This window comes from Aquila chrysaetos, chromosome 1, assembly GCF_900496995.4.
Source record: "Aquila chrysaetos chrysaetos chromosome 1, bAquChr1.4, whole genome shotgun sequence".
NCBI classification, from domain to species: domain Eukaryota; kingdom Metazoa; phylum Chordata; class Aves; order Accipitriformes; family Accipitridae; genus Aquila; species Aquila chrysaetos.
Window position 1 is genome coordinate 82,296,114 of NC_044004.1, and position 21,922 is coordinate 82,318,035.

The 21,922-nt window shown below is 51.0% G+C and overlaps 2 protein-coding genes across 2 annotated transcripts; both read left to right on the plus strand.

Annotated features, from left to right (window-relative positions):
- The first annotated feature begins 826 nt into the window (after positions 1–826).
- PPP2CB (protein phosphatase 2 catalytic subunit beta) lies at positions 827–15,288 on the plus strand. The gene is made up of 7 exons (XM_030022734.2): positions 827–1,106; positions 9,418–9,627; positions 9,861–10,034; positions 10,582–10,671; positions 12,766–12,927; positions 13,782–13,900; positions 14,524–15,288. The coding sequence occupies exons 1-7, from the start codon at positions 1,005–1,007 to the stop codon at positions 14,594–14,596; spliced, it is 930 nt and encodes a 309-aa protein (XP_029878594.1). The 5' UTR covers positions 827–1,004; the 3' UTR covers positions 14,597–15,288.
- An 80-nt stretch (positions 15,289–15,368) lies between these two features.
- On the plus strand, positions 15,369–20,209 carry GSR (glutathione-disulfide reductase). Its single transcript, XM_030022875.1, has 13 exons — positions 15,369–15,543; positions 16,308–16,334; positions 16,608–16,696; positions 17,111–17,180; positions 17,353–17,500; positions 17,618–17,672; positions 17,752–17,851; positions 18,367–18,453; positions 18,635–18,796; positions 19,014–19,125; positions 19,210–19,341; positions 19,546–19,679; positions 19,896–20,209. Exons 1-13 carry the CDS (start codon positions 15,415–15,417, stop codon positions 20,043–20,045), a joined length of 1,395 nt encoding a protein of 464 aa, XP_029878735.1. The 5' UTR covers positions 15,369–15,414; the 3' UTR covers positions 20,046–20,209.
- The last annotated feature ends 1,713 nt before the right edge of the window (positions 20,210–21,922 follow it).

Sequence of the window (21,922 nt, forward strand, 5' to 3'; positions counted from 1 at the left end):
ATAAAAACCTGAATTTGAATTGGGCAGCTTCAACCTTTTCCTTCATTGTTAAGTTTTCCTTCTTGGAGGATGATGCGCCTGTGCAGGAGACCACAACCACCCCAGCAGCATGGAAGTTCCCGGTTTGAGGATTTCAGTGGCACTTGAAATCAAGCACATGGTTTGTGTTGGCCTCTTACGGGGTGCAAGCTGCGCCTACTTTGCGTGATTTATTTCTTTTTGTACCGTTTCGGTCACTTTGGGTGGAATAGAGTGACCGTCTCCTGTCCAACAGCAGCAGCGAGATGCCACCTACCATAAACATGCGTGCACCTAAACCCCGGTGAGAAGAGAAGCAGCCTCCCGAGTCACAAGTGGCGCAGAGGCAAGGGCAGTTTCTTTCGTGACAACGAGTTCACCTTTTCCACACACAAATCCCCGGGCCGGTCTCCGCCCGGTACCTCCGACCTTCCCCTCAGCAAACCCATAACGACAACGGGTCCTCACGTTACCAGGAGCCCGCCAGGCCTCCCCGCCTCTTCACATTAAAGCCCAAACGCAGTGACAGGGGACGGGGAGGGACGATCTCCCTGAGGGAAAGGAGACAGGACCCCGCCCGGGATCTCCGCCTGGCTTTCCCTCATCCCCCCGCTTCACCCCAACCCGCCTCAAGGAAAAGGGGATCGGCCGCCTCAGGGGAAGCGGTGACCGTTAACGGCTGGGGGGGGGGGGGGGCGTGCGCCGGAAGGGCGCGCGGCGTGGGTGTGGCCGGAAGTGCGCAGGACCGGGAGGGAGGGCGGGAGGGAAGCTGGCGGCGGAGGAGCAGGAGGGGGGGTGTGTGAGGTGAGGTGAAGGGGCGGGGGGGGGGGGGGCGGACCGCCATTACGCGGAGTGTAGGCCTAGCGGTCCCGGTTAGTTGCGCCGTTTACTTTTAGGTGGGCCCGGGTGTCGCGGGGGCCTTCCCCGGCCCCCGGCCTCGGCCCCACGCGGCGGGCAAGGAGGCCGCTGCCGCCGCCGCCGCCATCATGGAGGAGAAAGGTTTCGCCAAGGAGCTGGACCAGTGGATCGAGCAGCTGAACGAGTGCCGGCAGCTGAGCGAGAGCCAGGTCCGCAGCCTCTGCGAGAAGGTGAGTGCGGAGGCCGGAGGAGGGGACGGGGACAGCGCTGGCGTGGGCCCGGCTTCTCCTCCTCTCTAGGGCCCGGTGAGGGATTCCCTCGGCCGGCAACACTGGAAGCCGGAGGGGTTTGACTCGGGGTTGGGGCTTGCGGTCCCTCAGCCCCGCTGCTGGGGGAGCTGAGGGCAAAACCTAGCGAAAATGGCAGTGGGTGTTGTGTGGGGTACTGTGACGGGGAAACAGGTTTGCTTCTCCTCACTTTGCTCGCTGTGAGAGCGTGATGCTGCCTGGAGTACCTCTGAGGTGGGGAGTCCTCTTGGATACAGCGGCAGTATATTTCTGGCATCAAAAATTCCACGGTTATAGTGGTTCCCCCCCCCCCCCCCCCATAACTGTCCGCAATAGCATGGTTTTTACCTTTTGGCTTTGGGTTCACCTGGGTCGCGGGGGAAGCTCAGGGGGGGTGTGGGCAGGGAGAAATGTGTTCTGTCTTTCGGGGGCCTCACGTTGCGTTTATCTCTTCCGCCTCATAATGTGTAGTAGCCACGTACTAAAAAGTCAACCCTGAATCAATGAGGAGACCTTCTGACATCTGATGTGTAATCTAGGAAAGCAGAGGGGGATAAGAGATAAGCTGTAGTGCCGACCTAAACAGAGGCTTACAAGCTGCTGAGGGAGACTAAAATAGAAGGAGAAATGGTTGGATAAAGGACATCACCTGCTGTTTCGGACAGTGGTTTTGACAGTCAAATTCCTGTTTGGACTTGTTTAGTGTAGACTGTCAAGAGCCTTTTTGGGTTTTCTTCTTTCCAATCAGGAGACCGATCTTTAGATTTCTGTCAGATTTTGTCCGAGAAGTTAAATACCTCTGTGTGAACACTCCCTCAATACTGCAATCCGTGTCTAAGTTAGGATTTTCTTTGGACGTGGCAAGATGTGACAATTAAAGAATTCAAGCGGTAACAAATGTAGTGACAGAGATTATTCTATTTGCTCCTTATCTCAGTGACCAGCAGGGACCATTGGTGCGCATCAGGTGGGCTAGAGAAGCTCTCGGCTTCCTTTCTTGGACGGACTGATAATTATCAGGCACAGAGGATAGGGTAGTTAGTTCAGCCTTCCCTTTAGCGTCATATTGCTGATGGTGAACTTGGCATTGTCACGTTATTACCTCTGTGTCTCGCTCGGTTCTCTCAGAAGTGGAACATATTTTCTGATGCCTTTTCATGGCAACACATTTTGGCCAGTGACTAAACATCTCAGTGCCAACTTCAGAAGACACAGCTGTTTCCTTCTATCGGATCCTCAGTAGACTACCACAGCGATAAGATCTAAACAGTAGAGAGGGTCTGCGCTGCAGCCTCGTAATGTGCCAGGGGTGCTCACCGGAAAGGTAGGAGCTGTTTGTTTGAATGCCGCAGGCAGAGACTATGCAGGACTCCAGGCTCTGGCTTCCTGGCAAATGCTTTCACTGGTGGTCCTGAAATCTAGCTAGCCCCCACCCGGCCTCTGTTTTCTTTCTCCCTTTCCCTTTTCTTTATCCCATGCTGTCCGTTTGTTTTATGACTCTTTCTCCAGAGCTCCATCAGTTCTGAGGGAGTGCGGTGAGAAGGGCTGGTGCCACAGCAGGGAGTGACAGCAGTGGCTTGAAGAGTAGATATATATTAAAGAGTGAGTAAGAGCTGCTTGTGGCTGTGCTGTCTCCTGTGTGAGGCCCAGCTAATAAGCCTGAAAGAATTTATTAGAATGATCTGTGCCCTGCTTCAAGCATTGCTGGTTGGGAACTGCTGTTCTAACCAGCAAGCTGTTACAGAAAACCATTTCCCTTCTTCTCTGGCTGTGTTGTTAATTAAGGAGCTGTGACTGCTGTGTTTTGCGAAGCTGGAGGACAATGCCAGCAGGTTGTGGCTGTACGTCAGGGCTGGCACAGCAAACAGGGAGAGTGGCAGCTCAGCGCATCGCGTTGCAGCTGGAGGTGGAGAGGGTGTTTGTCATCCAGATGATAGGTGGGAACCCTGAACCTGTGGTGCATGGCGTGAGATGAATGTCATCTATCACAGCACCTCGTTCTTCAAAGGTGAATGAAAGGCTGATCGGAACGACTTGAGTATGAAGTAAATACTCTGCGATGCTCTTGCCTGCCTCATTCTTAAGTTTTTGGGGAGTGGCTGTATCACGCAGCTGGTAGTGGAAAGGAGCTTACAAAAACTTCTGGGTGTGCAGGCTTGCTTTTGGTGTGAAGTAGCCCTGCCAGAAAGCTGGTTTAGTTTGTTTCTTTCAGATAATATTTGGAGAAACCCTTACCAACCTTGTCTCGCTTCTTAGCACTCCCTTTTGTGTCACAATTTTCTAAGAGGCCAAGCACAATAGGACCTCTTGCCGCAGGTTTAAATTTGTGGAAGAGTTCAGTAGTGAAAAAAAGGTTTAAATCAAAATGAGGGATTAAACACCCATCTAGCCCCCCCCCCCCCCCCCCACAAAAAAAAAACAGATCCCAGACTTGCTTTCTGTGGGTCACTCTTGTTTTTAATTGCTGGCATAATGGACAGTAATGAGGGAAAGGTTGGGCATAGCTAGGGTTGATGAGGGTATGCCAAATTATTTTGCACTCTGAAAATTCTTGAAATTTGCACCTGTAAAAATCACATTCTGTCATCACTTGTCCAGTTATGACATAATTTTGGCAGCTAATCAGTCTTGTATTCTTCATGCAGTTAATCAAGATGTCATCTCAAGACAAAATGAAAACACTTGTTTCCCGTTCTGCTGGTCTTTAAAATGAAATCTAGCTAAAATCATGCTGACATTTAAATGATAATAGAAGGAGAAACAATTATGATCACTGCTGGAGCTTGTAGACACGAGAAATGTTCCAGCATGTTGGTGAAATGTGTGTCAGATGTCTCGCATCTCATACTATTTCTCTTAACATCATGGTCTTAGACTCTCTTTATGGTAGAAGGTTGTTAAAACCTTTTTCCACTCTTATTAAATAGGCAGTGAAAAGCTGTAGAGTTCTGCCTTTGATTATGTCTGCGCTTCATCAGAGGTGCCACGGCAGCTTTCTGTGCTAGTGCTAGCTTTGAAATTGTTAACCTGGATACTGATAGCAGGGTAGTGCTGGCTGTATCGAACTGCCTTTGAACTTGCCCAGGTTGTAACCTGTATTTTGGACAGCTAAAGTCAGGCTAAAATGCCAAGAAGTTGGATTCATTTAATGGCAAGCACTCCCAAGTTTGGACTTGGAAATCTCTGAATACTTAACATTTTAAAGTTCAAGTCAGGTCAGCAAATGAATTCTGGTGCAGGTGAGGGAGTTCAGAGCCATCCTGCTTACCCCAGGGAAAAGGGTTTTTCACCAAGGTAATACAATGGGATATGAAAGAAGGCAAGTAAAAGGCTGTCTCTTAAATTAAACACAGGCAAGCAACCATCCATAACTGTCTCTCTCTTTGTAGCTTCTTTTTTCTATCTGTGTTCTTTGTATGTGTAAGAAGGGTTACAGTCTCGTTGCTGTGAGCAGCTTGAGGGCTTTGTGCTGTGAAGTGGTGGGAGGAGAAGGATTCTAATCGCTAATGAAGACTTGCATTTCTTGTACGGTTATTGAATGGTAATTGTAAACTGATTCTTCAAACCGAGCAGCAGGAGCCAGTTGATGCTGTAGGGAGTATTGCTGTTACTGGCACGTACTTGTGATGCTTCTGCCCTCCAAGATCATTTCACCTAAGAATAATCTTAGGAGAATGAGTTAGCAGCTCTTCTGCACTAATTGGTGAAATTAGTATGAGTGATGGAGCCAAGTAGCATCCTGGATGCTGTTCAAACCATGAAATTCCGAGTGTCATGTTGAGTTGTGGCCAGGAATATTTCATCTCTTCAGCAGTGATGCTCATCCTGGGGTACGCTGGCGCAGGTGCCTCTAGGAGCACCTGTGCACCTTGACGGTCCCTGTCACGCTTGAGGCTCCAGGGTGTCCTCTGCTGCCTTGTTGCTGAAGGGCAGGACAGCTCCATCTCTCCGGCTTCCATCTCATTTGCGGAGAATCTAGCTGGTTCTTGTTCTGGCCAAGCTCCTTGAGATTTAATACCCTCAGTACACTTGTTGGCGTAGTAGCTTGGTCTGTCGCAGCTGATGGAATCACGGTTCAGTTGAATTTTGATCAGAAGCTCCATGGCTGGCTTCTCTGATTCCTGAAGTAAGAGCTTTTATGGGTCAAACTGAGCTTGTGGTGCAGTAAATGAATGTTCCAGAAGGAGATGAGTTTCTGTGCTCTCAAAGGATCTTGTCTGTAAGGGAGGTGCTTGGGGGTCTTTGTTTTTCCCTAGAGAAAGCACAATGCTGAAAATCTGCCTCCTGGTTGGATCATAATCCCCTCAGCCGTGGAATCGGCCTACACAATTATCATAGACAAATCTAAATAGCATAATAGTTGATGTGGATTTGATTGTTAAGTCTCTCACAGAGGGTTTAGTCTCCTGGTGATCCTGACAGTAGTCTCAAAGCTGGTGTAGCATCTCAGGTTTCGGAGCAGCGCATTAATGGGTTGTGTTCAAGCCCTGAGACCGCTCGGTTTCCTCTTGCAAGGACAACACAGTAAATTATTGGGTCGTGCATTCTCCCGCCTCTCTCCACGCAGGTTGAGGACTGGACAGCAGACAATCTTGTGTTCCAGTCAACAAAGGTGACCACAGAATCTAAAACTGAGAAAGAGAGGGGAGTTGAGATGATGGGCAAGCTCACAGCCAGCAAATAGTCTTCTCTTCCAAGTAATTTTGAGCACAGGCATGGTAACTATTGTGCTTAATAGAGGTTTATTTAATGAAAATACCTAAAAGCTGCTTCTTTTTATTCTGACCTGGATATGGTTTTCATCCAAAACAATTGGGACACGCTCTTAGGTAGCTGATAACATTAGTCACCGTTTTCTAAAACAAAGGTAGCTAAAATATGACTTCAAGTCATAGTTATTTAACAGCCTTCTTAACTAAGTATATGATGATAAAGCAGGGCAGCTTACTTGCATCAGAGTTTTTTATCCTTGTTTTGTAATGGTGCTTTTGTTATTTTAAGTCATTTGACTTCAGCATTAGCTCTGCACAGTGAAATACGTGAGCACAGTGCATTGGTTAGTTACAGCTTTTCTAGGGTGTTTTTAATGACGCTTAAGATTTTAAAGGTCTCGTTCTGCATTAGAAAGTCATGTGAGGGCAAACTTCTGTGGCCAGCCGAGCTCAGCTCCCAAGCCTGATTTGAACCAGCTCTGCAGTGTTAAAAGGATAGACTTAATCCATTAATGTGCCTGTATGTTTGTCTACGTAGTAAGTTAAATAGGCTACACAGTAACAGCTGGTAGGCAGCTTAAGAAGCTGCTGCTCTTCAGCTGCTAGCTCCTCCTCTCTCCTGAGGGGAAACTTCTTGATTCTCCTAGTACCAACATTTCAGGACTCAGCTGGCCCATCTTCCTAGGATGCATTTAACGTGAGTATGTTTGCCCTATTATTGCACAAAAGGAGCTCTTCTCTGTTGCCTGTGCTGCTTTACCTGTACATGTTCTCAGGATGGCTGCACGGGTTTTCATGATGGGCAGATCAGAGAGGTGGAGAGTGGCGATGTGGTTGAGACACTGGTGAGTATGTATGATATCTGTACAGTGTCCTGCATCTTTTCCCCGGACTCTTGAAGTAAGTGGATTTCTTTTTATGCATCTGGGAAGGCAGCAGTGTGCGTGATACAATAAGGCAGAAAATATCTCACACCTTTTGTGGTTAAGTTAGCTCCAGCTTACAACGAAACCCTGTCTGTTGCGTTGTGCAACAGTCAGAACACACTGAGCAGCTGTTTCGTGACTGTGTTTTGTGTTTGTCTCTCCCAGAGGGTCAAAGATCTCAAAAGGTGCTATGGGTGCTTTTAAAGATACTTGAACAGAATTTGAGTGCTACTATTGCACTCAAAGACGCAACGTGTTCAGCAGCTTCCAGTCAGTTTAGAGCTGCAAGGTAGACCCCATGTCATCAAGACCATGTGCAGGGTGTGTCTTTGAGGATCAAGGTCACATACCTTGGGTTACGTACAGTGCAAGGGGCACCCTGGATGTTGTCCAAGCCCTTGGCTGCTTGGATTTTAGTTTTTCTTTCCGAATATGAGCTTTCCCTAAAAGAGGCAGGACAATTAACATTTGAATGTGAACACAGGCATCCTCGAGGAGCCCACTAAGGGTGTCCTCGGTAAGCAGCTTCTTCCTGGTAGCAGCAGGTGGGAGCTACATCATCCTGAGCTAAAGGACTTGGCGATGAATAGCCCGATCATCGCCTGCTGGTGACTGTTCAGCACTGGTGATCTTCCATCCCTTTTGTTCAGATTGGACCGAGCCTATCTGTGGGTGTTCTCTGTGCCTCAGCTGTGCCTGGAGCGCTGATCTGCATCAGTTGATGAGCTGGAGGCAGCAAAACAAACATGCTACTTGATAACGATAATAAGGTGATGCAGATAGCCTACGTTACGTGGCTGTAATGAGCAGAGGAACTGCTGGGTGTAGAGGAAGAGATGACTAAATCCGGGGATGCCATCCCTCCATCTGTGGTCGTTTTGTTGCCAGCTGGGTACAGCCAGGGAAGCTGCTTGTGGCTCCGTATGTTTAAATTGCCTCTGACTTTGCTTTCCCAGTTGTATGTGACCTGCCTTTAGAAGTTGTTAAACTGTTGTGTTTGGAAGAGGATTGGAAATCTGGCAGGCAAAAAGTGCCCTGGGTGAGAGAAGCACCTGTTGCATATGCAATGATGTTCTGTGCCAGGTTAGTGAAGTGAAGCTTACGAATACTTGTTTTCCTCGATAGCTTAAGCAAGAAGAAGAAATCTGCCCCTCTGCAAGGGAAACAGATTTGTTAGTTCCCATGTGTTCTGGGAATGTGCAGAGAAGGCTTCCTTTCCTCACATATGGCTCCAGTCGTCTCGTACTCAACCGCAATGCAATCTGAAAGCGCAGTACCTCCGGAGAGCTGGGGCAGCCCCGTCAACCCCCAGTACTGGTGCTCACGTTGGTTACTGTTTGGCAGAGTAACGCAGCTCAGCTCATCTTGTGCCGTAGTGGTTGCCCAGCGTTTCTGCCAGTTGAGCAGCTTTGTCATGCGCAGCCTTTCTTAGCATCATCTCTGCTCAGCGATCACACAGTGAGCTGGCTTTGTCGATGTGGAACGAACATGCTGTTCGTAGTGCCGTTTCCAATGGCACGGACCTGCTGCTGAGAAATCCTGGTCTTGGGAGAGCACTTGAGGTTTGTGGGTGTGCAGCAACACGGGGAACCCTGAGGGATCCCAGAGGAGGAAGGCAGTGAGGAGTAGCTGTCAGTGCTGGCGGAAGAGTTATTCCAGCCTGCTGCTGTGTTGCCAGCGAAGGTGGAACACGAATGGTTCCACATGGCTGTGTGGGATTGAGAGCAACTGAGGTGGTAGTCAGACTAAAATGTGGCAGGAGGGAGTCTGTCTGTAAGTGCATCATTGCAAGTCAGATGACTTCTGATAGAAGTCTAGGAGGTTGTAGTTTTCCTACTAGTGTAAGTACCGAATAATATCTAGCTTTATGTGTGCTTTTGCAAATCAGGTTGTTCAAAAAACCGTAGTAGTTGCCTGAGCGGCATGCACTATCTCCTCTGATATTTCTACCCTTACAGCAGACAGCAAGAGTATTGACTAATCTCTGTTTGTACGAGTTCCGCACTGAACTCTTGCTGACAGGACGTGGGATGGCCCGCAGTACTGAGGGGACAGGTGTGGTTCTTGAGATAAAAGTTTCTAGGTATTGTGAAACCGAATACCACTTGACTTTGGCATTCAGATTAGAGTGCTGAGTGCTGCCATAGGTCGCGTAGCTGAGATGAACAGACCTGAGCTCTGTTGAATGTATAGATGGAGAAATCTGTCAAAATCTGTATGTTAAAAAAAAAAAAAAAAAAATCAATTGTGCTTAAGAAGATAACGTCTGCCCATGATGCTAATGAAGCTTACTGGAATAGTGCTTTGTCTTGTGCTTCATTTCCGGGGAGGCTGGGAATTAACTTGTTTAGTTACTTCTTTGAATTTTTGTCAGTGCTTGTGGTACAGTAAGATCTTCACGGCCTGGCCTCACAGTAGCAAACCCGCTTGTCTTTGTGCACAGGGATTTGTAAAATGCACTTTGTCTTTGCTTACCCAACAAACTGTGTTTCCAGTAGTTACCTTGAGCTGCTGGAGTGAAATCGGGTTTCCAGTGCAAATGCAGTGGAATAACATCTGCACCTGCTTATGGAGGAGCTTCCTATCTTTTTGTCCTAAATGTTTTCTTCTTGCTAGGCTAAAGAAATTCTTACAAAAGAATCGAATGTTCAAGAGGTACGTTGCCCCGTCACCGTCTGTGGGGATGTCCACGGTCAATTCCACGACCTTATGGAACTCTTTAGAATTGGTGGGAAATCTCCAGACACAAATTACCTGTTCATGGGAGACTACGTGGACAGAGGCTATTACTCGGTGGAAACTGTGACTCTTCTAGTAGCGTTGAAGGTATGGTTTTCTACAGCAGCCTTGGGCAAAACTGTGCTTTCGGGGAGTTTTGAAAGAATTGCTCCTCCCATTGACGCTGCTGTTGGCTTGAGCCAGACGGACATAAATTGAAATGCATTAATGGACTCATGCTATCCTATAACAAAGCTGAGTGCTTGACTGCTATTTGAAATACTCTGTTACTATTTCTTTCCATATCGATGGTGTTAAAGAATAGTTTTCTTTGTCAATAGGTGCGTTACCCAGAACGTATTACAATACTGAGGGGCAATCACGAAAGCAGACAAATTACACAAGTCTATGGCTTTTATGATGAATGTCTGCGAAAGTATGGCAACGCCAATGTCTGGAAGTATTTCACAGATCTGTTTGATTATCTTCCGCTTACAGCTCTAGTAGACGGCCAGGTAAGCCTTGAGTAAGGAAAATGTTCCATTTCATAGAGTTATGCAGACTGTATTATCTGACCTCTACATGAACAGTCTCAAACAAGCTCCCTTAACTTGGGATCCAAATTTTTAAAGCCCGTGTATTTATTGTGAGTTTGGGGAAGAATTTAGTGAGGTGTTAACACAAGTAGATGGTGTGGGAAGGCTTTTGATTCTGCTGCTGAAGGAATGGTAGGGTATTGCATGTAGGGCTAATTTTAAATGACTGCTCAACAAGTGGGGATCCCCTCGTGATACATGAGATGCGAGTTGAGTTGTGGCTGTGAGGCAAGATATTCTTAAAACAGAAGGCAGGGTACCTTTGCTGTTGCTTAGATCTCTGTATGCAAGGTGCAGCCTTTTAGTTTTGTTTCCTTCTGCAGGAGTTAAATTTGGTTTCTCTGCTGCAAGGGTGCGATGGCTGTAATTGTAAAAGAATGATAACAGAGTTAAAAGCAGCTATTTCTGAGATCAGTCTTCCCATAACAATATGCACTGAACGTATTGCTCTTTTTTTCCGGAACAGATATTCTGTCTCCACGGTGGCCTCTCTCCATCCATAGATACACTGGATCATATCAGGGCTCTGGACCGCCTGCAGGAAGTTCCACATGAGGTAACAGGAAAGGAAATGCATCATAAACTTAGATATCTGTTGATGGAAAATGCAAATGCAGCCTCACACTGAAATCCATTTAAACAGTGAAACACATGGTATCATGGTTTAACCCCAGCCAGCAGCGAAGCACCATGCAGCCGCTTGCTCACTTCCCCCCCACCCAGTGGGATGGGGGAGAGAATCAGGGGAAAAAAAGTAAAACTCATGGCTTGGGATAAAGACAGTTTAACAGGACAGAAAGGAAGAAAATAATGATGATGATGATGATAATAAAATAGAAGGATTGGAATATATAAAACAAGTGATACAAAATGCAATTGCTCACCACTCACTGACTGATGCCCCGTTAGTTCCCCGAGCAGCAATCTGCCCGTCAACTCCCCCCCAGTTTATGTACTGGGCATGACGTCCCATGGTATGGAATATCCCTTTGGCCAGTTTGGGTCAGCTCTCCTGGCTGTGTCCCCTCCCAACTTCTTGTGCTCCTCCAGCCTTCTTGCTGGCTGGGCATGAGAAGCTGAAAAATCCTTGACTTAGTCGAAACACTACTTGGCAATAAGTGAAAACATCAGTGTGTTATCAACATTGTTCTCATACTGAACCCAAAATATAACACTATACCAGCTACTAGAAGGAAAATTAACTCTATCCCAGCCTAAACCAGGACACATGGTTACACAGTGGATTATTACCTTTCTAAGAGCTAAAGCAGATGAACATAGATTTAAGCAAAACATATACAAGTCAACATGTTTTGATTACAGCAATCTACAAAAGGAGAGTTATGGGGTTTTCACAGCTGTCTTTCACAGAATCATGGGATTTCTTGGCTGTCACGCTGAGTCAAAGAATAGTATTTGGCAGGGGACGGTGTTTCCTACCTTCAGCCTCATCACAGACTTGCTTGTGAACAGACAAGCACCATGTGAAGCCATGTTGTGTCACCATCCTTCCTCCCCAGCCAGTCCTTTCTTCTGTGGTGTTTCACCTTGTTCATCACTTTCTGGGGGCATGAGATCAGGACTGAAGAAACCACCTTCTGAGCTCCCAGGGTAGCAAATGGCTCTTCTGTGTTGGAGTGGTTGGGGCTTAAAAATGGACTTGAACATTCCCTGATTAAAATGAACTGCTTGTCCTGCAGTGTCTTTGGTATAACAGCAAGAGCAATGCATTAAGGTCTGCCCAAGCTTTCCAAAAACCTGAAATAAGCTGTGTAAATTACTCCCAGAGTTGGGGGGGCAGGGACTACTTGGTGGGACATCTACCTGTAGTTAGGTATAATGATTATATCGTTGCTCTGGGGTTTTCCCAGTCCCATGCTGCGTATCTGTGTGCTGAAATCTGGCCGTCCTGAGGACCTCCACGGGTGGTCGGTGTGATCCCTACTGCAGAGCTCAGATCGGTGGGTAGGAAACAGAAGCAGGCTTGGATAAATACTAGAGTGTCTTTACTGCCCTTTAGTACCTCAGCAAGAAAAGTCACTGAGCTTCATTTGTGACTGTTAGAAGATGTACACGGGGATGTTTTTGAACATGTCAACAGTAGACTGTTTAGGAGAGGAAATTAAATTATTAAGACACTGCCAGAAGGGCTGCTGAAGGCTTAACATCAATCTCTGGACCAGTTAGTTCATAGCCTCCTACGGGTCATTTACCTTTCTTTCATTTACTGTAACTTGGCTGGCACCAGTGAACCCACAGTGTATCCTTGGACGTGCATACCTTCTCACGTGGCCTTTTTTATTATACTGTGAGAGTCAGGACTAAGAATGTGGATCTGCTCTCCACATCTTTGTATCTCTGACTAGTGGAAGTGAAATGGTAAACGGTGTGCGTGGAAGAGGAGGTGGGAACAGTTTTCTGGTTACATGGACTCCTTAGTCAGCTGTGTACGTATTCATTTCTTTGGGAAGGATGCTGACTGATACAGTAAGTAACTAGCTGATATTTTGCGTGTTGAATAAACTCATGTGCCTTGCGCAGAGAAGGACATGCTGCCAGTCTTTTTACTGTAAATAAAATACACTTTATAAGGGGCTTTTTATATCAATCTTGCTAGTGATCTAATGAAGAACACTTAATCTTTTTCAAGGGTCCTATGTGTGATCTGTTATGGTCGGATCCAGATGATCGTGGCGGCTGGGGTATATCTCCGCGTGGTGCTGGCTACACGTTTGGGCAAGATATTTCCGAAACTTTTAACCATGCCAATGGTCTCACACTGGTCTCCCGTGCTCACCAACTTGTCATGGAGGTAGGGCAAGCACTCTGCTAGAGGGGGCTAACAAAACATAGATGCTAATTCTTGTCTCCTCTGCGAGACCTTCTGCTGATGGGTTTGCATAGGCTGACACCCAAATGTTATGCAGGTAAATATCAAAGAGGGACTTCAGTCATGTGAAAACAACAAGAGACATGAAGTGATGTGCTTTGATCTGCGATGTAAATAAAGGGATGTTCTGCCCTTTTTTCCCCCTTCCCCTCTCCCTGTACATTGTCAAAGGGACCCTGTCACACCCCATTTGTGGAAGTAATAATCTCCTTACATGCTGCTTGCTCTACTTAAATTGCTGCTGCATTAAGCAGGCTGTCCTGTAATACTCAGCAGTCAGATGTGACAGGGATTAAGCCACAATTTTGGCTGTTGATAGGCTATTCTTGTACATCTTGCTGGAAAAATGCCAGGTGGGTCAATGGAGCAGATGTATTTTTAAAATCTAGTTCAAGTAGATCCCTTAAGTAGTACTGTGTGTCAGAAGTCGCTTGCATCCAGCAGGCAAATTCTCGTTTGTGGTGGATAAAAGCTGAAGGCATACCAAAAAGTCTCGAGGTTTCTTTGTGGTACAATCCATAATTTATATAAAAAATGAATAAACACACGAGTGACGAATGGCCGATCTCTCTGTAGAGTGGTTGAAGCTGTTTTTGCTAGGTAACTACCGCTTCTTCTTCTGGTAGAGTACTTCTTTTAAACTATGTCAGTTGGGAATACTTACCAGAAGAGTACAGTTTCACAAATGCCTTGGATCATTTCAGGCCTTCAGAGGAACTTCAGAAGGGCTGAGGTTTGAGGTTTAACAAAGACCTTTTTTTCTCTTTTTCTGGCAGGGTTATAATTGGTGCCACGACCGAAATGTGGTTACCATTTTCAGTGCACCCAATTACTGTTATCGTTGTGGGAACCAGGCTGCTATCATGGAACTAGATGACACTTTAAAATATTCCTTGTGAGTAACCTGGCTCGGGCTGTTCTCTCTTCCTAACCGTTCTGTATTATGAGTAATGTCTGATCCTTTCCAAAGGGGTTCCTTTGTGAAAAGCCAGCTCAAACCACTCTGGAGTTAGCATTTTGTGCTCTACCTGCAAGAATATCTAAAAATAAGTAGTGAGTTAAGCTCTTAAAAGCTTCTCTTGGGTACTGCATTATCTCCTCTTCTTAGCTCTCTGGAGAGTTGGAGCTTCTGCATTTTCTTAATCCCTCTATTGCCCAAGCTTGATGGAGAGAGTAAAGAGAGATTGATTTTATGGATTGGTTTTTATTTTTGGTAGCACTATGCTTTGTAAAGATGGGTGAGAGAGGCTGAATTTTGCATTCAGCTGAGCTCACGTGAAAGTAGCGATGGGCTGCTGAAGTGCGGACTGCTGGGGGCTGTTCACTCCGTAAGCAGCATTTCGACCAGCTGATGAGTTTAAACTCCCATGGGTGCTTGTTTTGGGACCTGGAACGTTTTACGTGGAAGCAGCTGGGATGAGTAAAGCAACAGCAGCAGGAGAGCAAGTCTAGTATTTATCATGGCATTGGGAAATACCTTGTGGAGGAGGGAAAATGATCCCTTTTTCTTTCCTGCAGCCTCCAGTTTGACCCAGCACCTCGTCGTGGAGAGCCTCATGTTACCCGTCGTACCCCAGACTACTTCCTATAAACCTCTCCTAACCTTTGTAGAGGGAAGTACACCTGGCATTTTAAAGAGCAACAATATTTACACGTTTCTGTAAGAAATCAGGGTTCGTCTCAACTTAAAATCCCCATCATGGACCAAAATGTGCCATACAGAGGACAAAGAGCGTTTAGCACAACTTGAGACTGAATTCCTTACAACACTATATATATCCTATGCCCATCAGTCCAACAGTCAGTTTGCCTGCTGTATTTGTAGTCATTGTTTTTCTTCTGGACTGTTCAGAGAGGAAAAGGTAACTCTAATAACACTTCCATCTCCTTTGATGCTTCTTTGTAAATTTTTAGTTCTAGTGTTTAACTGGCATGAATTAGAGTTTATTTTCGAGGGAAATGCACACTAACTTCTCCCCCCCCCCCCCCCCCTTTATTTTATTGAAAGACCGATCGACTTAACTGGAGAAAGGAAGCAATTCCTGCTTGGGAGTACGTTGTCATAACACGGATAAAAGCGTTCCCTTTTTAGCTCGATTCCCGTTCCGTGTTGATCCTACCTTTTTTTTTTTTTTTTTTTTTTTTTGGCTGTTGTTGTTGTTGTTGTTTTGTTTTCTTCTCTTTTGTTATTTTCCCCTCTCCCCTCTGTATATTTTGTCCTGGAAGTGCTTGCAATCCTTCTCGCTGTACCTGAACCAATAAACTTGCCATTGTCAACCCTAACCCGTGGTGCTGGTGCTGGGGCGGAACGGGAATGGGGCGGGATGGGGGAGCGGCTCCGGGGCGGAGCGGAGCGGCGGAGAAGCTGGGGCGGGAGGAGAGGAGGTTGGCCTTACCGAACCGGGAACCATGGCGGCGGCCGCTTACGAGCTGCTGGTGCTGGGCGGTGGGTCCGGAGGACTGGCCGGGGCCCGCCGGGCAGCGGAGCTGGGTGCCCGAGTCGCGTTGGTGGAGCCGCGTCGCTTCGGTGGCACCTGCGTGAGTCCCGGGGGGGGGGGGGGTACCCACGGGGGGGGGAGTGGGGGACGCCCGGTTCCCCCGGAGCTGGCCTCGGTTCCCACCGGGGCCGGTGTCCTACGGTACGGGGAAGCCGGAGGGCGGGAATCGCCATTTCGGTCGCGGAGGAGCGTTGTGCCTTGTCACGCTGAGCTGCGTGGGAGGGGGTCGGGTCCGATTTCCCCGCTCCCCGGGGTTCTTTTTTTGGCCGTTTTCAGGGCGATAAACGGATGCTGGCGGGTGCCGGGTCTGTGCAGCACAGCAGCGAGCTCGGTCACTGCGGAAAGGCAGTAAAGCAGAACTAGCAGGCAGGGCGAGACGGTAGCAAGCAGAAAAAACAAACTTGTTCCTGAAACAAGCCAGGGACAGGCTCTGGTCTTACGCTTTAAGTGTGTTCCCCTGAAAGAGTTGCCGTGCTAGGACCAGAAGTGCAGGAAAGGGGTGGCAAACACCTTTCTCCTAGTAAATTTTTTTTAAATTATCGATAGGAAAAAAACCCTTGTATATGAAAACTGTGTACCTTCTGTATTCTCTTTCAAGGAAGTGAAGGAAAACAGGCAAACCGCAAGACCTTGAGGCACTGAAGGCGGTTACGGCCCTCTTTTGCCAGAAACCCAGAATCCTCCCTTTATTTTCCCACGCAAAGAGCTGGGATTTGGTACCGGCCTGATGTGGGATGCTCTCCAGAGCCTCGCCTTTGAAAAACTAAGCCTTAACTCTGAGACTTGCTCTTATTTCCCCCCCAGGTCAATGTTGGGTGCGTGCCAAAGAAGGTAAGGACGCTTTCGCCACCGGCTCCAGCGGCGCCTCGGCCGTGGGTTGGGTCTGGTGCGGGTGTCTGCCGAATTGCGGGGAGGTGCCGGTGTGGGTCGCGGGGTGGAAGCAAGGGCTCGGAGCGTACTGAGCCATCGAGATGCCGTGAAAGCGCTGAGACCCGTGTCCCGTTGGCTGCTCCGGGCAGAGGCGAGGCATCGGGAAGCATGGCAGGGGTTATCCCAAAAATCAAACCGGTCTTCCCGAGGCGACACGCGTTTTTTTGCGGGCAGGTGATGTGGAACACGGCGGTCCACGCGGAGTTCATCCACGATCACGCCGACTATGGCTTTGAAACACCCAGTGTCAAGTTCAACTGGCGGTAAGTATGGAAAGAGCCGGTTGGGAACGAGCGTCTCCCAGTGTGTTCCCCGTGAGGAGCAGCCGCAGGTCAGCGCCGCGGCCCCGTGGCTCGTTGTCCACCCCAAAGGGGTCCCTGCCCGCTTTGAGGCTTCCCGTGGATGGATGCTGAGCTGGTTACGAGGCCGGGATTCCCGCTGCATTTTGGAAAGGAAGGGTGGCAAACTGGCAGTGGGAAAAGACTCTGGAAAAGACGGACGCGGGGAAGGCAGGCACAAAAACCTCGCACGGGTGGGGAAGGCTGCTGCCTGATGGGTAACTCGGGGCCATTTTATTTTGTGGCGTGGGTGCCATGTACGGAAGGGATTGAATTGTTTTTTGCTGAGCTCTGTAGGTTCATTCGCTTGTGGTGACAGTAAGCCCTGCTGTGTTCCAGAACAATTAAAGAGAAGCGTGATGCTTACGTGAGGCGCCTGAATGAGATCTATGAGAATAACGTAAAGAAGGTGAGGATGCGTTTGTCCCACGAACCGAGCGGGGAAGCAGGCTCTGCTGGATTTTTGGCCTTTTTTCCAGCCTTAACGGGTGTCCTCTTCTCGAAGCGTGGGAGCCCTGTCTCCGTTAGCTGGCTCTCGCACCTTCTCCTGCTGTTAATCACATAACTGTTACACCCCTAAGGCTCACATCGACATCATTCGGGGCTATGGCAAGTTCACCGCCGATCCCGAGCCTACCATCGAAGTAAACGGGAAAAAGTATACTGCTCCTCACATCCTTATAGCCACGGGTGGGCGCCCGGCCGTCCCTCCCGACAGCAAAATTCCCGGTAAGCCTGACAAAATTCCCCGGGGCTGCCTGGAGAGAGGTCCGCCAAAGCAAAACGGGTTTTGGGAGGAGGGAAGCGGGGGCCAATGAGGGGTGCGAAAGGGGTTTTGCTTTGCAGGTGCCAGCCTGGGGATGACCAGCGATGGCTTCTTCGACCTAGAGGAGCTGCCCAGGTAAAGCGGGGCTCACCCCCCCCCCTCCAGCCGCCGCCGGCTCGGCGCACCCGCACACGGCTTCGTCGCTTCTCCGCAGGCGCAGCGTTATTGTCGGTGCTGGCTACATCGCGGTGGAAATTGTGGGGATCCTTTCCACGCTGGGCTCCAAGTCATCCCTGCTGATCCGCCAGGACAAGGTAATGCCACCGGCTGTCCCCAGCCACGCTTCCCGCCCGGCAGCCGCATCCCGATCTGCCTGGGTTTTCTAGTCATCACCTCCCGTGAGCTGGTAAAGGAGGGTCCGAGTCGGCGCAGGCTCAGGAGGGTGGAAATGGCGATGAAGAGGATGGTGGTGTTAGGCTGTTGGGTGTAAGGAGGGGCTGGGGGGGGGGGGCAGATGGGGCGAGAAGAAGAGCGTAGGTGTGCTGCTAGGAGGATTTCGGCAGCACCGACCCGCACACCCAGCATTTCTGCAGTCGTGCGTGCCGCCGCACCCGTTTCCTTGAGCTTTATTTCAAGTCGCTACTTGAAAAAAGAAAAAAAAAAAATATTAAAACAAACAGAGGAGAACTTCATCGTTAACCAGAAGCACCCCAAACTTCTCTGGGCCCGGGTGGGGCATGGGCGCAGGGAAATGCCGGTGGAGGGGTCTGCCAGGCGGTGCCTTCGCCTGCGGACCCTCATCTGACGGGGCTGGTGGGTCCTTGCCCAGGTCCTGAGGACCTTTGACTCCATGATCAGCTCAAACTGCACCCAGGAGCTGGAGAACACTGGGGTGGACGTCTGGAAGCACACGCAGGTACGGGCACGCAGAGCGGCCCCGTGGCTTGTCCCATCCCTCCCGGAGAGGCAGGGCCGGGGGAAAAGCCGGCATTTTGGGCGCCACTCGCCAAGCCACGGCTTCGGCGGCATCACTGGTTTTGCCGAAGGCAAAAGCCATCGGCACCTTCTCCCCCGGCGGCTCCTGTTGTTCCCTGCAGGTCAAAACGGTCACCAAGTCCTCTTGCGGGCTACTGGATGTGACGGTGACCTCCTCGGTGCCTGGCCGCAAGCCGACGGAGGGAGTGATCCGGGACGTGGACTGCCTGCTTTGGGCCGTGGGGCGGGAGCCCAACACCGAGGACCTGTGCCTGGACCGAGTGGTGAGACGGTAGCGCATCCCTTCCGTGCTGAATGCAAGGATGCCCGCGGTTCTCCGGGGATCCCGCGGATCTCCGGAGCCTGCCACGGGGTGGCGTTCCCACCGTGCCCTGCCCCTAGGTGGGAATACGATGGCCACCGGCACGGGTCCCCCGTGGGCATCGCTTGTCCCGTCCCTCCTGGGGCACGTGCCGAGGCGGCTGCCGTTTCCCGTGGCAGGGCGTGCAGGTGGACGCCAAGGGCCACGTGGTGGTGGACGAGTACCAGAACACCACCAGGAGAGGGGTCTACGCCGTCGGGGACGTCTGCGGGAGAGCCCTCCTCACCCCAGGTACCGCGGCCGTGCCGCCCTCCCCTCCACCGCCCCTCGGTGCCGCGCCGTGCCGCGGCTCACGTTCACCATCCCTCCCCGCAGTGGCCATCGCAGCTGGCAGAAAGCTGGCCCACAGGCTCTTTGAGGGCAAGCGGGAGTCCCGGCTGGACTACCATAACATCCCCACCGTCGTCTTCAGCCACCCGCCCATCGGCACCGTGGGTCTCACCGAAGGTGGGGACGGAGAGGACGCGGGGGGGGGGGGGTGAAGAGGTTGGGGACACTGTGGCTCAGGGCTGTCGCTTTGATGCTTGAGGAAACGATCCGATCTCTGGCGAGCGGTCCGAGCCTTGCAAAATGCGCTTTGTCTCCCTCTTTATAAACGCCTCGTGTGTACGGTGCATGCCCTTGACCTACGTGCCGCGTCTTCTGGTGCAGACGAAGCCGTGGCCGCGCACGGGAGGGAGAACGTGAAGATCTACAGCACGTCCTTCACCCCCTTGTACCACGCCGTCACCCAGAGGAAGGTGAAGTGCGTCATGAAGCTGGTGTGCGTTGGCAAGGAGGAGAAGGTGCGTGGAGGAGACCTGGGGGGGGGGACAGCTGGGCGGCTGCAGGGGGGTGGCGGGGACCACGGCCGGCTGTCCTCTTGTCCCCGCGGGGTCGGCTCTGACCTGCTCAGACCGGGTCTCGGGCTGGGATCCAGCTCCCCCAGCACCAAGCCCAGTGTCCAGCCTGGATTTTGGCGGTGCTGGGTCCCACCCGGCGTCTCGCTTCTTCCCCAAAAGGTGGTGGGATTGCACATGCAAGGGCTGGGCTGCGACGAAATACTGCAGGGCTTTGCCGTGGCCATCAAAATGGGGGCCACCAAGGCCGACCTGGACAACACCGTTGCCATTCACCCCACTTCTGCCGAAGAGCTGGTGACGCTGCGCTGAGGCGGTGGGCGCAGGCAGCCCCAGGGACGGCGGCTGCAGCTGGGGAAAATGTTTTATACGTCCTAAAAAAAATGCCTTAATGTCAGGCGGCTGCCCGGGGAACGTGTCTGTAAAATCAGCGTGGCTTGCTTTGGAGTGGAAAATAAATACGGTGATGCCGGCAAGCCTCTTGGCGTCTTACGACGCCTGTCTCCCGCCGTGCCCGACCGCGGGGGGTGGTGGCACGGTCCCTCGGCACCGTTTTGGGGAAGGCTGCCGGTGGCTGGGCTCCTCCGTTACCGTCCCCGTCCCCGGGGCTGTGCGGGGAGCAGCAGAGCGGGGCAGGACGGCTGGGTGCTTGGGGTACTCGTGGGTGCTGGAGCATCCCAGGCGGGCTCTGTCCTCCGCCGCGGGCTCACGGAGGGGTGAATCGGCATCGCTGTTCGACGTGGATGCATCGACGTCGCTGTCGGATGTGGGATCACGGGGGGGGGGGGGAGTTGCTGCCCCGACCCTGCTGCATCCCAGGGGCTTCCAGATCCCCTCCGCTGCCCCGTCGCTATCTGCTTTTCGTGGCTGCGGCTTTCGAGCTCTCAAAGCTTGAGGCAGGTCGAAGAGGCTGAGGGCAAAGCTGGCCAGGAGGGATGGGGCGCAGCGCTGGCTGGGGAACTGCTGCTTTCTGCTTTGCTTTTGCTAGATATAAATAGTTTGCATGAAATCAAAGTATCTCCACAGTCAAGAACTCCCTGAAAGCTCAGGGGGAGGAGGGCGGCCCAAGGAAGGGGACGCCGGTGCTCAGCAGCTCCAGGCTTTGCTGGGGTGTCTCTCTCCCGGCCAGCAAAACCGTGGCAGGTAGGAAAATCCTGCCCAACCCTCCTGACCCCATCAGCATGTATTTAAAGAGTATATTGGACTCCTAGAGGCTCAAGTACAAGCAAAAGCTCAAATATTACTGGTATCCTCAGTTATCTATGTTGGTCTTTGAAAGAATTATGATTTACAAGGCTTATTGCTAACTGAAGCTCAGAAGATTTCCTCTGGGCTTGCTACAGACGATCCTCAGGCACATTAGGGGAGTCAGTTGGAGTTAATTCATAGTTAATTGCTCCATTTGAATCACGGTGACTTTACCCTGTTACAGCATTTTGTCAGTATTTTTTTTTTTTCCTTTCAAATTACAAGTTCGGTCCCTTGATTTTAAGGCGTGTTTTAGAGTGTTTGTGAGAATTGTCCTGGACTTCATGGCCAGAGAAATTATCAAAGTGTCTAAAAAAAAGAAAGGCACGGACACACAGGCACAGGCAGGGGCTGAGTGTCCGCAGAAGCCTCTTTTTTGGGGGAAATGGGGTAAAATAAAGCAGAGGGAAACTGAACTGGGGGGAACCGAAGGGAACCGGGATGGGGACCAGGGCGGGAGGAGGGACACCGGGGGCGACCGGGGGGGGGTCTGGAGCGAGCGGCCGGGTCGGTGTCCCCTCCCGCAGACGGGGTTTAGCCCGCAGCGTCCCCGGTACTACCGGCGGCGGGGACGGGCGGGCGCTAGGACCTAACGGCCGACGGGCAGCTCCGCTCGCTGACCACGCCCCTCGCTCACGCCACTCCCCGTCTCCTCCCCCCCCGGCGGGGCGGAGCCCCAGAGCGCCTGCGCGGGGCGGGGCCGAGGGAGGTTTGGCCTGTGGCGGCCGCCATCTTCTCGTTCCGCCGGTTCTCTCCGTTCCGGCTGGCGGGCGGAGCCGGGCCGGGCCGGGGTCCCGGTACCGGGAGCCGCGGGGCGGTGTCCGCCCGCCCCAGGTGAGGAGAGGGAACCGGCTGGAGAAGCCGGCGAGGGGGGGCCCGGGCCGGGATGTGTGGGCGAGCGAGGCTGCTTCAGCCCGGAGCCGCGGGACTACGGCGGGGAG